The following is a 13994-nucleotide window of genomic DNA, read 5'->3' on the forward strand; positions in this document are numbered from 1 at the left end:
GATGGAGACCTGGGCTCACTAGCCCACTTCTGCTGTACCCGCAAGTCAGACCTTCTCAGAGGGCAAGGATTTGGAGGACAACCCCCTACCCCCACCCTGAGGGTGAGAAGTAAGAGGAGAAAGTGTTCCCAAAATGTCCTAGGCAGGGCCTGAGGAGCTGCAGCTGTCCCTGAGGGAGGGGTGGGGTGGGGCTGGCCACCACAGGTGGCTGCCAGAGTGAGCCTGTTATTTTTAACTCTTGCTCCTTTGGCTTGAGAAAGGGCTCTTCTGTGTGGCCTGGGGGCTCAGGCCCCCACTTGCTTGACCTGAACCTTCTCCTGCTTGTGTGTCCCCAGAGTCAGGGCCTGTTAGCCAAGGCCTGTTGTAGACCCCTGCCCTATCCTAGCAGCACCTGTTGCTTCTCAACCCCAGATCTGTGGGAGACCTCAGAGAGAGCTGTCAGCAGCAGACCCCAAAGTCCCAAGCCCCTGCCCCAGGGAAGGCATTCTATGAGCTAGCCTGAGTAGTGTCCTATTCTCCCACCTCAAGAAAATGTGTCAGGCCTCACCTAGATTCTGTGCAGCAGGACTGGGAGCGAGGTCAGGCCGGCAGCAGTGAGTTGGGCTGGTGGGCCAGGGGGAGGGGTATAAATTGCTTTCCCTGGGCCGGGCCCCTGCTCAGAAAGGGCATGGAGTCTCCTCAGACCAATGGGGGCACAGAGAGGAGGAGAGCCTCCCCACCTGCCCAGCCGCCTGGCCAGCCAGCCCAGGCGCTGGCCTGTCCAAGAAGTCTTGGGGTGGGGAGTGTGTGTGGGGGGGTTGGTTTGCTCTATTTATGTCTCAATGACGAGTTCAAGATGCCACCCTTGTTCCTGCAAGAGCCCTCAGGACAGCAAGAGTAACCTTCCATGTAGGTCTCCAAGGTACCCAGCTCAAGCATCCACTGAAGTCTTCCTCCAAGGGAAACGGGACATCACTAAAAGTAGGCTGAACTGGAATCCTTGTCAAATGGTATGTGTGGCCTTGCAGTTAAGCACCTACCTGGCCATTCATTGTCTGCTGGGTGCTCATGCCCTGCTCGGGCCCCCAGACTGACCGTTCACTTGGCCAGTCCTCCTGCAAAATTGCATGTGTGTGCATATGCGCGCACACACACGCACACGCACACGCACACGCACGCACACACACACACACACAAACACACATCCTCTTAGGCCCTGTGTGGTAGGTAGTCGCGTCTCAGTAGAGTGGTGCCCAGCTCTTGTAGTGAGCTTGCCTTTCTGCCCTGGGAGAGGAAAGCAAATGGGCCCCTGGACCAGCAGCTGGGCCTCTCCCAGCCTGCCACACACCCTGCCCACGGGTGCCTCTGCACAGGCAACTTGAAACATGTCCCTCAATCCCAGAGAGTGCTGCCACCGCCCTAGGAACCTTTCTCTGACCTGTGGGGGCTCAGGGCCCTTGGTTGCCTAGGCAGGCCCTGCATTGCCCGGCTCACTGGGGCCAGGCCCTCACTCCTTTCCCGCTCCTGAACCCCACCCAGAGACACCAGATCATAGCTTGGCCTCAACCCTGCTGCTCTGGGGCCCCTGGGGATCAGAGGAGGGTTGGAGCTACTAAAGCCCGCCAGATGTGCTGGGATTAAGAGGTATATCACAAGCCAGGGCTCTGAGCCCCCAAAGGCCCCAGAGCAGCTTCCAAAGGCATCTACTGCCCCCTGCTGATAGTACAGAAGACACTGTATCACAGTTCCTCATTGTGTTGGGGTCTCTTCCCCAAGCAGTGTCTACTCAAAACCCTCCTACTCCCCAATTGTCCTCTTCCCAGGGCCAGCTCTAGTCTCCTGCTCCTCTGCCAGTCCTGGCTGGCAGAGAGGATGGTGCCCATTTTCCAGGGAAAGACCTAGGAATCAGGCCTTAACAAGAGGCTCAAAACTGGCAAATCTGTTCAGAGCACCCTACCCCATCCTTGAGAGGACAGTGGTACCAAAATGTAGCCCACCTTGTATCTCAGATCCTCCTCACGGGGCTCCATCAGGACACATGAGTGTGAAAGAGGATACGTTTATTACAGAGAGATCTGAAGAGCCTGCACAAACATCCACAGCTCTCCATTTGGGAAAACTGAGGCCTACGGTTCTTTCAGGAGCGAGGCCTAAACAAGGGAAGGCGAGGCTGCAGGGTGAGAGCACGATCCACTTCCCTGGGGGACCGCAGGTAGTGCCACTGGGCAATGGGCCGCCGAGCATGGGCCAGCATGTCTGCCCAGTGCTGTAGGGGTTGGCCCGAAGCCCGGGGACCCAGCAACACTTTGCCCACAGGCTCGGCCCGAAGCTGCAGGCCACGGGCCCAGACAGCCAGCACCAGGTCCACACTCTGCAGACACGGAGAGGGGGCAGTTGTCAGGTTGGCCTGGCACAACATCCCAGGCCACTCTGCCCTTCCTCCAGGATCCCTACCTGGAGCTGACTAACGGGAACCAGGAAGACGAAGGCCTCGTTGAAGTAGGGGGTAGTTGTGTCCTTCCTGGAGGATGTTTTGTTCTTCTTCCATTTTCTCTGGTTTAACATAAGCTGGACCTTCACATAGGCCTCTGCATGAGCAAGAGAGTTCAAGAAGGGAGTTCCATACGCGCACATGGCAAGGGTCCAGCTCCCTGTCCACACAAGTATAGCTCTCACCTGCAAGCCCCGCATTCAGACCCCGAGCCTCCAGTACGACCACAGTCAGGTGGCCTGAGCTGGGCACGTAGCGTAGTGAGAAGCACAGCTCCCCCATCTGCTCAGGCTATGGGCAACAAGACAGGGCTACAGCTGGGGGTAGGGGTGGGGCATCGCCCTTACCCTTGGGGGTTTGGGCTCAGCAGGTACAGCACTCAGACCTTGGCCTCCCCCACATTACAGGTAGAACCTGGGCCCCTCCCAGCCAGGCTCACCTCAGTGGTCCCTGGGGGGCCTAGCTGGTACCAGCTCTCCAGGACATGCTGAAGGTCCATAGTGCCCAGGGGTAGTTGGAGCTCCCCCAGTGGCTCGTGCTTTGTAAACCTCTTGAAGTCCCACAGCTGTACTTTCAGAGTGGCTTTGGGCAGCTCTGCTGGTGGGACCTGCGGGCAGGGCTATGAGCTAGGTCCTGCTGCCCTGGTTCCAGCCCACTCCATCTGCCCAGGCTAGACTTACCAGAAAGCAGCATGTCTCTTCAAACGTGGGACAGAGCGTCCCTCGGTGCACCTTTGTCTCGTGTCTTCTCCCAGCCTGGGTAGAAACACTGACACAGGCGTAGGGGTCTGCTGTGCCCTCAGCCTTCAGGTTTCCAGCCTGCCTCAGGCCCACTCTGATCTGAAGGTCAATTGGGTTGGCTCAGCCTGGGGTGGGGGTGGAGGTGGGGGTGGGGGTGGGGGTGGGGTCCTTTCCCCCTGATCCCCTCTACCTGGCTCTTCATCCATCACATCCTCCATCAACCACAGAGCCTCTGGGCCTGCTGAGTGGGCCTTACCTCCTGGCTTCCAAAATCATACTCTAGGGAAAGCAGGAGTCGTCCCCACTGTTGGTCCCCTCCAGGGCAGGGTTCCAGGCAGTCCACATCTGGTTGTACCTGGGGTGGATGATAGGGTATCAGACAAATATGGTTGTGACTGATTTCCAAGCAGAGATCTGAACTATTATAATACAGATCAAACCACCTCCTGCAGGCCCACACATCCTCAGCACAGCTACCTGAGACCAGCCAGATCTTCCTTCAACAAGACATGTATGCTCCTACTGCTACTACTGTACCTTCCAATGGCCCACAGACCAGCATCTGCCTGCTTCTTGAATGCCGCCTTCCCCCCTCCCCCGTCACCTCGGTGCATCTCCTTCCTCTGAGAAGGCCTGCCAGGGCCACCTTGAGCTCCCTAACTTGAACCTTGCATCCCTCTCCCTGGAATGAGCCAGTACAGGATTGGGCAGATTTGGGGTTCTGTTCCTCACCAGGTGAGTAGTGGTAGTGTTAGGTGCACTGCCCAGGCCCACAGTTTCTTTATCCTTGGGTTGCTTCCTGTGATGGCGGCGGCGGCGGCAACAGCAACAGATGACACAGAGCAGACAGGAGACTAAGAGGATTCCAGCAGCAAGGATGGCAATAAAGAGTGTCCAGCGAGGCCCTAGCCCGGGTGGGGGGCACAGGCTCCTGAAATGTCTCTCTAGACAATCTGGCTTCCCCACTAGGCTGGCCTATGCCCACGCCACTTTGGAGGGTCCAACTACTCACAGGGAATCCTGGTAATGAGGTCTGGAATGAGACTGGGCCCAGCCGTGGCATCAACTGGGGCGGAGGTGCTGAGGGGGTTTGAGGCCTGACCCATCTTCATGCTCCTGTTGGCTTTGAGGAGACAGTTGTGGAATCTAGGTCACTTGAGGGGCACTGCCTCTTCACCTGGCCGCAGCTAGTACTGAGTCCACCCTAAGCAAAAAGGTAGCCTAGGGTAGCCAGGGACAGGGATGCTAGTCAGGAAGCCAGGCAGATAGAGGCTCTGGGCCTTGGCCAAAGCATTGACTTAGATCCCACAATCCCAGCCTCTTTCCACTTTCCCCAGTTCTAACCCCAGCCAAGTAGGCCAGGCTTGGCCTGGGAGCAGCCTGGTACCAGCTTTTGCTGGTCCTTGCTCACTGGGAACTTCCAAACCTACTCTTCCGGAAGAACTTTGTCTTTTTTTTTTTTTTTTTTTTTTTTTTTTTAGGCCTCAGAGGCCTTTTCTCAGTTTTGGTGACGTCTTATCTCCTGCCAAGGGCCCGTCATAGCTCTCCACATTCCAAAGAGCCGCCATTTTCTACAGGGTAGTCCAGATAGTTCACTGTAGCCGCAGGTCCAAGAGTAGCTTGGGCCATGAGGTCATGTAGGAGGGAATTGGGGATGCAGGGCACAGGGCCGCCAGCAGGTGGGCATGTGCTCCAGCAAGCCTAAGCTGAAGGAGCTTTGCTGGCATGGGCACCAGGCCAGTAGTGCCTGAGGATGAGGGCGAGGTAGGGGCAGGCAGGGGCACGGCATAGCTGGGAGAGCCTGAACATTCCTCCATGCTGAATCAATGCCCGCCCAGACTTGCCTATCTGCCTGCTTGGCCACCCTTGGCATGGGAGTGGCAAGGAGGAGGCCACGGAGCTGCTTTGGCCTCTGCACCCTACCTGCCTGGGGCCTGAGGAGGGTGCACACCTGGCAGGCTGGCTTCTTCACCCACGAGCAGAAAGGGTGGGGTTCTCAGCTGGGGGCTGGGGGCCATTGTGACTGGCTGAACTCAGACTGCCTTCCCTCCCCCCCCCAGCTTCCCTAGAAGGCAACTGTTGGCCAAAACTCAGTTTCTAAAACTTGAGTCTAATGCCACTGTGCCACAACAGCCTGCCAACCCTCCTGGTGTAAATAAGCCCAGACTGCATACAAGTTACTAGAGCAGCCCACCCCTCCAGGGGTGACTAATAGACATTGTACCTTCTTGTACCCTCAGCCTGGAGTCCCCAGCATGATTCCAAAGGATAACCCCTCCTGCCTGCAACATCAGTGGCCCACTAACTGGCAGGCGGGAGAGAGGTAGCCACAGCTCACAGAGCTTAGAACCTCCATCCCTTAGTGATTCGGAGCAGCTGAAGATTGGGAGGGGACCAGGCTCTGCCTTCTAGGTCTCCCTTTAGAGGTCCTGCACACATGGAACCACGGTGTTTTCAAGGATGGCCTGAGGCTGGTTGCTCTGAAGTTGGCCCTGGTGCAGAGGTGCAGGAGGTTTTTTACAAAAGGCTATAACGACTATAAAGAATCTGGTAGGAGCTGGAGCTGCAGTGTTTCTCAAGGGTCCCTAGCAGGGACTGAAGGCTGAGGTCAGGCTCAAATAAATCTGGCCTCTGAGTGGAGCTCAAAATGTTTTCCCATTTGGAAATGGTAGAGCAGGTCAGGATTCAAGTAATGTTGATCTCTCCCTCCCCCCCCTCTGTGTGTGTGTGTGTCTGTGTGTATGCATGTGTGTGTGTGTGTGTTCTTCTTGTCCAAAGTCCTCCCTCCCTTACCCAAAGGGTCCAGAAGCTGTGGCTTCTAACTATATGTAGCTCAGGAGGGCACCCTGGGTAGTGTGGCGGTGACAACATGCCTACAGGGGACTTCAGGCAGTTTGGAAGCTGTCTCTGGAAGGTTCTGGGGCCTCAGAAGCACCAGCTCCTAGTACTAGGGAGAGTTTCAAGGCCTGGAGACATCAAGGCCCCTTAGGACCCCCAGGTTCCAATGGTGGTAAAGGTGCAAGTAGAAAGACAGCCACCAGGTGGAGCCGTTCTTCCCGCTGGTCCCCGCCTACCAGTAGCATTCAGTTTGCTACTTAGGGAAAGTGTGAGGCAGCCTGAGCAGGACAGACAGACAGAAAAGAGGCTCCATGATTCTCCAGTCCCACCCTATCTTCCTGCTTTGGCAGCCTGTCTTCGATGACTGCTGAGGAAGACTCTCTCGAAGGACTAGCACTGTTTGACTTAGGAAAAGGAGATGGGAGTGCCTGCTCCTTCCCAGTGACTGAGAGCATCCAGTTCTGGAATCCTTTGCAGACAGGGTGTCTGACTCACACCTGGGTCTGAGGCCTGCACCCATGGCCCCAGCTTCTCTCACTCCACTCATTCTCCTAGGCTTGCTTGAGCCTTTACTTTCTCCAGGTATCCCTTCCAGGTCCCTCACCACTACCCAGTCTTGTACTGGATGTCATCCAGGGATCCCTTCAAGACAGGAGCCATGCTGGAGTGCTAGGTCTCTCCTCAAAATTCTCTGCCAGCCCAGGGTCAGGAACTCATTTCTGGGTTAGACCTGCTACCAACTCCATCTACCCTCAGCCTAACCAGACCTTGTGCTATTTCATAGGGAACAGGTTTCTGTGTTCTTTTCCCCCCAGAAAAGCGAGACGCCCACCCCCAAGCACAGAAGTGATCCCTTCCTCACCTGATACCTACTGCTTCCTGTGACTGGTGGGCTCTGGCCTGCTTGCTCAGACCCTAGTCACTAGGGTCCACTCTCAGGAGGCACCTGAAGCCCTCAGCAGAGCCAGCGGTGTTGCTAGTGATCAAATGAATCTTGCAAGGAAGAAGGGGTGTGGAGGCAGGACTTTGGGGAGCCCCACCTAATGACCGGAACTGTTGGCCCTCATAAGCGAGGAAACTCCCTTGAGAGCGAAGGTGGTTCTCTGAGGTTCTGGAGCATGTGTCTGGACTCTAGGCTATCTTGAGGTGTTCCTCAAGGCTGGAGGTTACTCCAAGCCACACCAAACTTTGCAAAAGGGGGTGATAGGCCTTCTGGGCTGACCTCTGTGCAGGCTCACACACCCAGAAGTCCTGAGTCACAACCTGCATAGTTGAAGAATGTGCCTCCTGGCAATGCAGGCCTAGGGAACCCAGCACAACGAAGGTGGAACCCTGTAAGGGAGAGGCCTGCTGCTGTGGCGGACTATCCTGGGGCCATGGGGGCCCGACTGACTTCGCTGCCTCCCTCAGAGAACGTTCTGGAGCCCATTCTGATCCACTCCCTTGAGATTTTAGCTTCCCAATAAGCAAGTCCTCTTCCTGGTGTCCAAGGTTAGATTATTGGCAATAATCTGTTCAGTTAGTTTGAGTCCAACCAGGGTTGTAGTCTGAGCTCCTCATTGTGCTGTGACAGGTTGGTCCGGTCTGGTCACTTTACAGCCCCTTATCTGTATCTGGCGGTCAGACATAGGAATGCGCAATGGTTAGTGTCTCTGAGCTGGTGAGACAGGCCTTTTTGAGGAAGCTTCTGCTGTAGAATGCTCAGGGACTACCTCATCTGGGACATGTACATCCATGCTTTTTAAGTGTCTCTGGGCATGTGGGACAGAGACATGAGATGAATCTACCCTTTGGTATGATTCAGGTTCTGTAACAGGGACTTAGAAATAAGAACAGAGGGGCCAGTGGTGTGCCTGCAGAGATACTGAGACACCCTGGTAGCCAGCACCCGTACTTTGGGACCCAGCAGAGCCCTGTGCAGCAGAGCTTCAGGCCCCCCAAGTAGCTCACACAACCTGGCTGTGTAGGGGCCTTGTGCCTCTCCAGAATGAGGGCGCCTCCGTGGCGAGACGGCGTCTGAGGTTCTGAGGCAGGAAGGGGAAAACCAAACAGAGCTGGCAGCCCACGGCCAGGCCCGCGGCCCCCAGACAGCGGCTTGGCAGCCAGAAGCCCCGTGGAGACCCTGGCGGGGCTCCTGGACGTGGATGCTTCCTTTGAGGATGCCTGGGGAATGTTTGAGGTCAGAACACACGGCAGACGCTGGCGAGAAAGCCTGGAGTTTCTGGCAGGGAAGCAAGAGACGTGCTGGGATGGGACACGTGTTCCCTGTCTGTACTGACCCTGCTGTGGGCCCTATCCTCCGAGGTGCCCCCTTTTACATGGGGTCTGGGACAGCAAAAGATGGGTGCTCAATTTGTCCCAGACCTCTGTATATAGGTTGTGTGTCCACTCAGGTTATCTATGCCTTTTGCACTGAGAGAGAATGCACCCCCAACATCCAAGCATCAGAACAAACCAGAACCCCATTATCTAGATACTTTTGGAAGCTGAACCCCAACTTCTAAACATCTGGGGAGCCTGTACCTCATTACTTGAACATCTGGTAAGGCTGCATCCATTCACTCACACACTGGAGAATGCACACTGATCCACCACCTAGTAACCCAAAGAACACAATCCCCATCTCTTAACCACCCAGGAAGGCTACACCCCACTGTCCCAGAATCTAGAGAAATGACACTATTATCTGGACCTCTAGGGAATGTGCCTCCTGCCTGTGCTTTGACATAGAACTATCACTGCAACATCAGGACTATGCACCCTGCTTGAACGTGGTGTTATGCTGTGGCTTCTTTGGATATGACACACAGAGTTTTGAGACTCTATATTGGAGACTCCAGGGATGTGTAACCTGATGTCTGCAGTACCTGGGTGAGTCTTCCATCTCCTATATGTATGGTAACACATGCCCTGTCATGATGGGACTCACTCTCTGGGTGGCTGGATGCATCTCCCAAGGGCTTCAGAGAATTGAAGTCTAGGGCCCCATCTATCATATAGCTTTATGAAGGCCTCATACACCCTGATTTTTTTGGGGGGGGTCTCTGTTCATCTAGGGAAACCATAGAGTGGTGTCTTTACATGTGTGACATTTGTGAATACCCGAGGTACATGCCCCATGTACCCAAATGTCTCTGCAGCTGAGTGACCTGTTCTCTGTTCACTTGGGAACAAGAGCTCCATTCTGTGGTCATCAGGGTCTTGGACTGCCTGTACCCCATTTGTTAGGCCTACTGAATTGCCTATTGACACAAGGTACATAGGCCTGCCTGCCAGGCTGGAGGCCCAGGGCCGGCGCCGCGTTCCTGTGGTTTTGGACACGCCGTGCCTGGGCATCACACTGCTGTGTGTGTCCTATTCACCCTTGTCTCAGCTCTCTGTGTGCCATTCATTGAGTTCTGGGCTGCCTGCCCACCCCTAGCCTCCCAGGTGTTTGCACTCTGTACCTGTGCCCCATGAACTGAGCTTGCACAGGAGCTGATTGCTGAATTCTGATCCCTGTACCCCATGGATCCAAATGTGTGGCACCTATGCCCCATGAGTTGAACATGGAGTCCCCACAGTCCACTGTACTGTGGACCTGAGTTTCCCATTCACAATCTGTTTAGCATCTCCATCCTGGCCACCCCATTATCCTCTAAGTGAGCTTTTGTGGACAGTTGGGTTTTATAGACTTTATCTAATTTCTCTCCAACTTCTTTATGTTTTTGATTCAGGGTCTCATGTAGCCCAGGCTGGTCTGGAACTCACTATGTAACTGATTTTCCTAACTATACTTCCCGAGTGCTGGGATTACAGGCTACCAAGCAGTTTATACTGTACTGTGGATCAACTAAGAGTCTCATGTATACTAGGCAAGCACTCTACACATTGAGTTTCATTTCCAGCCTTCTCTGCTAGATTCTGTGTCACCCTTTGTTGGATTTTTGATGGGGGTACTCTGCTCACTAGGGTAACCAGACTATGGAGACTTGGTACCTCACTTGTCTGAGTATCTAGGTGCCTTTTACTCCCAACATCACAATAGCTAGGTTCCAAGAGCCCCACTTTATGAGGCTCACTGTCCTGTGTCCTCCTATCTGAAGGTCTTCATGCTCCACCCGTCCTCTTAGCACAGATACGGCTAGCATCCGCCTCAGATGTCTGTGTTTTGTGTACAGATTTTCAGAGATGGGAGCCCCTTTCATACATCTCTACAAGTATACTTGGTCCATCACAGGCTAGCTTCAGTCCTGTCCCTTTGCCTAACAGAGCTGGAGATATGGTGACTGTGCCTTCCCTTGAGCTAAACAGAGTTCATGCTCACATTCCCAGCTAGCTGGGCCCTGCAACTTCTTCCTGGGAACCCTTGCTTTTCTGGGTGTCTGGCAGCCTGCCCCTCATTCCTCTAAACTGCTAGGTAGAAAAGACTTCAAGAATCACCCCACAACTCCCCCACCCCATTTTCCAGGGTCTCAGCCAACCCTCCCCTTTACCCAGGAGCTGTGCGCCAACCCAAGAGTGCTGGCTGACGCTGACATGCACCCCCTCCCTGAGGCTCCAGTCTTCCTCCTCCTCATCGCCTGAGGTTTGGACAGCCTGTCCTCCTTCACCAGGGTCTTTGGCAGCCTAACACCCCACCGCCTGTCTCTCACGTAGGCCCACATCCCAAGACAAGGGCCCCTAGCAGCCGTTCCAAGATCCACCGCGTCTTTGGATGTACACTGTCCATTCATCACTAGCGGGCGTCACGGCCCATGTGAATCCATAGCCTTCCTGGTCCCAGTCTCTATTCATGCATGGCGCCAGACTGGCTGCTTCACCTTCTGAGCATCACAGTTCCTGCTGTGGATAGCCAAGAACCTCCACAATCTAGCAGCATGTGGAAGATATGAACCCCACTGATACAAGAAGCTGAGTCTCTTGCACCCCATTCCACAGTGCTGTGCTGGACACATACAGGTGACATGACCTTGGACTGTGTCTAGAATTGGGGTACTATCCCTTGTAAGCCCTATCTTAGTGCCTGAATTGAGTATAACTGTGGATCTTAGTACTAGGGCACACTCTCCCCTATCCCACCAGGGTTTGGGGGGGTAGCATGTGTTTACCATTACCTCTTCCTAGACCTCACATAGGCCCACATTCCAGGTCGGAGCTCCAGGGTGGTCAGTTCCAAGCTCCAGTGCATCTTTGGATGTCCTAACCCATTCAGGGGTGTCTGGGCCCAGTGAACCCATTCATCCCTGTCTCGGGGCCTCTGTGCTCTATTCATGCACAGCTCTGGGCAGCCTGCACCCCGTCCACCCCCATCTCACAGACAGTCTGTGTATTGTCACCCCTCTTCCAGGAACAGCTGCCGGGCAGCCAGCAGGCACATTCCGGGGTTTGGCCTGAAGCCAATGCAAACCCTAGCTTTGCTGGCGCTAGCAGCAAGTGGGGCGCGGACTAACCAAGGGGAGGAGGGCAGGCATGGAGGGAGGGAATGTGGAGACCCTCAGTTTGGGAGCATTTGATCAAAGGCTTCCCTAGACACACACTGTCCTCCACCCAAGGGAACATTGGGAAGCCAAAGCCAGCCTGGGACAGAGGCCTGTCCTGAACTGGCTGCCAGCAGGAGCAGCTGTATGCACAGGGTGGGAGGAAGGGCCCTCCACCACAGCCGCTATTTCCTGACCAGGCTCCCTCAGCTGCCCACCCACAGACATCCCACTGGCAGACTCATCAGCATCAATCTGGGCGAGGTCCCAGGCTCAGGGGTGGGGAGGTGGGCAGAGGTGAGCATGGGGTCTCATCTCTGTTGCTGTAGACCCTAGCCCCTCACCAACCCTAATGGGGACTCTTAGTAATGGGAGGACCACTGGAAAGTGGATATCTGACTCCTGGGCCCGCTTAGGCTGTTTACAAGATAGCCACAGGCTCTTCTTGTTTCCAGGCCAGTGAAGGCCAGAGAAGGAAAAGTGATTTCTTGGGGTCATATGGATATTGCCTGGCAGTCCAGAAGCCCCTGTGAATAAAGACCTGGCCTACTTTCCAGGGTCCTTGGTAGACAAACTGGTCACAGCTCTCCAAGTCTGTGTGAGCCGTCCATGTTTTCTGGGCGCTGTGGGCCATCTGTGTTTTCTGAGTGTGGGAACCTCTGGGTTTGCCATGTGTGGATGGCTACTCATGCTCTCCAAGTGGGGAGAGCACATGTCTGGCTATCTGAATAGCTACTTGGTTAGTGTGTCTGGGTCAGGGAGACTACAATGGCCAGACCTTTAGGTACCTTCTTACACGCCCCAGTCTGGAGTGTCTTGCCTTCCTACTCTGCCAGGCTGGCCTGATTTGCTCTCTGTAGCTCTGGACAGCCTGTATTCTGGTCCTGGTATAGGATACCCTCTTTTCCATCCTGCTGGTCATTCAGGATCATAGCTCCCTGCTGTCCCCCTGTCCCAAGGTGCCCCTTAGTCACAGAGCTCTGGCTCCTGAGACTACCTGTTTTTTTTTTGTTTGTTTGTTTGTTTGTTTTTTGTCAGACAAGAAGCCACATCAGATAAGTCAGGTTCTTTTGATGATGGCTAAACCTGTATCACTGGTGGGTTTTTTTTATAGACAAGGTATTGTGAGAACTACTTCAGCTATGTGGTGTTGGGCAGAACCCTCTTTAGGGGATCCTGCTGTGTGGGAACCCTGCTGTACAGAGACTCTGTTGGGAGAGAGGGGGCTGCTGTACAGAGACCCTGCCCTAGGAGGACCCTGCTGTGTTGGGGACCCTGTTCTGAGGGATCCTCCTCTGGGGAGAATCCTGTGTATGTCCCCACTCTGGTGAACCATGTTATTATGTAAGCACTCTGCTCAAGTGGGGACCCTGGTGTACAGAAAGCCTGTTGTGTGGGGACAATACTGTGTGGGGACCCTGCTGTGTGGGGACCCTGCTGTGTGGGGATCCTGCTCTAGGGGATTCTTCTGTGCGGGACTCTTCTCTAAGGGATACTTGGTATGTGCAGATCCTGCTTTGCAGGGTACTATAGTATAAAGACCCTGAAGAGAGAGTTAGAGATTCCCTCACACCCAAGGAATAGCTTCCAAGATCAAAAAAGGGAAGGAGCCCAGATAACTATGGCCCATAGTCTTTCTTTGAGGACACAGATTTCCCCAAACTCCCAGGGAAGCCTGACTCCCAGATGTTGGAACCTGGAGGTGGTTGGAGATGCTCCCTCTAGGTGACTGAGTGCTCGTCCTAGTCTGGTATGAGAATGGTTCTGTATCTGGACTTTAGGGCTTGTCTCTAAAGTCTAGGGTCAACCCAAAGGCAGTTACTGGATCTAAGAGGAGCCATGATCCAGTTTGCACCCAGAGATTGGGCACAGCTGGCACCAGGCAGATTCAGGGACCAGGCAAGGCTGAACCAGCCAGACTCCCAGCTCCCCCTGCTGTCTGCAGGCTGCTTGGCCTGACCTCCCGCTCCTTTCCGACCCCTGCTCTCTTCTGGGCCTCCTCTTTGGTTTCGCAGCCCAGACCAGACGGCTGGCAGGCGTTTGGGCGCCCCCTTCTGTACACATGCCTCTTGCAGGGTCCCAAAAAAGCGCTGCAACCTAACCCTCCTTCTCACAGAGGGGCTGTCCTAAGCCTCTGAATATTCAGATTTCTGACTTTCTGAGCAAAAAAATCTTGTGAGAGGGGAAAGCTTGAGCTATGCTGGTCGCTCCCCACACCTGGCCCCCTGACTCTTCCAAACAAACTCCAAGTAAGCAGGGAAATCACTGGGACTCCAGGGCATCAGCTCTCTTGGAAGAGACTTTAGCATCCCAGTTGAATCTTCTTCAGTCTTCAACCCAGGGTCAGGCCAAGGCCAAGGAAGGTCTCAGTGTTGAAGTATCAGAGACCACTGCTGAGAAGGAATGAGAAACACCTCAGAGAAAGATGCCTTTACATATCCCAGATCAGAAAAGCAGGTGTGCTGGATCAGGTGAGGAGACCGCCTA

The 13994-nt window shown here is 54.6% G+C and overlaps 1 protein-coding gene across 2 annotated transcripts; it reads right to left on the reverse strand.

The window, feature by feature from the left end:
- Positions 1-2079: 2079 nt before the first annotated feature.
- Syt8 (synaptotagmin 8) lies at positions 2080-4475 on the reverse strand. Of its 2 annotated transcripts, none has more exons than XM_052173689.1 (8): positions 4223-4475; positions 3943-4115; positions 3467-3565; positions 3151-3309; positions 2910-3077; positions 2656-2761; positions 2434-2567; positions 2080-2350 (listed from the first exon to the last, which is right to left on the reverse strand). In XM_052173689.1, exons 1-8 carry the CDS (start codon positions 4320-4322, stop codon positions 2117-2119), a joined length of 1173 nt encoding a protein of 390 aa, XP_052029649.1. In that variant the 5' UTR covers positions 4323-4475; the 3' UTR covers positions 2080-2116. The 2 variants fall into 2 exon arrangements, with proteins under 2 accessions (XP_052029649.1, XP_052029639.1); XM_052173679.1 differs by having other exon boundaries at positions 3943-4163.
- Positions 4476-13994: the final 9519 nt, after the last annotated feature.

This window comes from Apodemus sylvaticus, chromosome 1 (assembly GCF_947179515.1).
Source record: "Apodemus sylvaticus chromosome 1, mApoSyl1.1, whole genome shotgun sequence".
NCBI lineage: Eukaryota > Metazoa > Chordata > Mammalia > Rodentia > Muridae > Apodemus > Apodemus sylvaticus.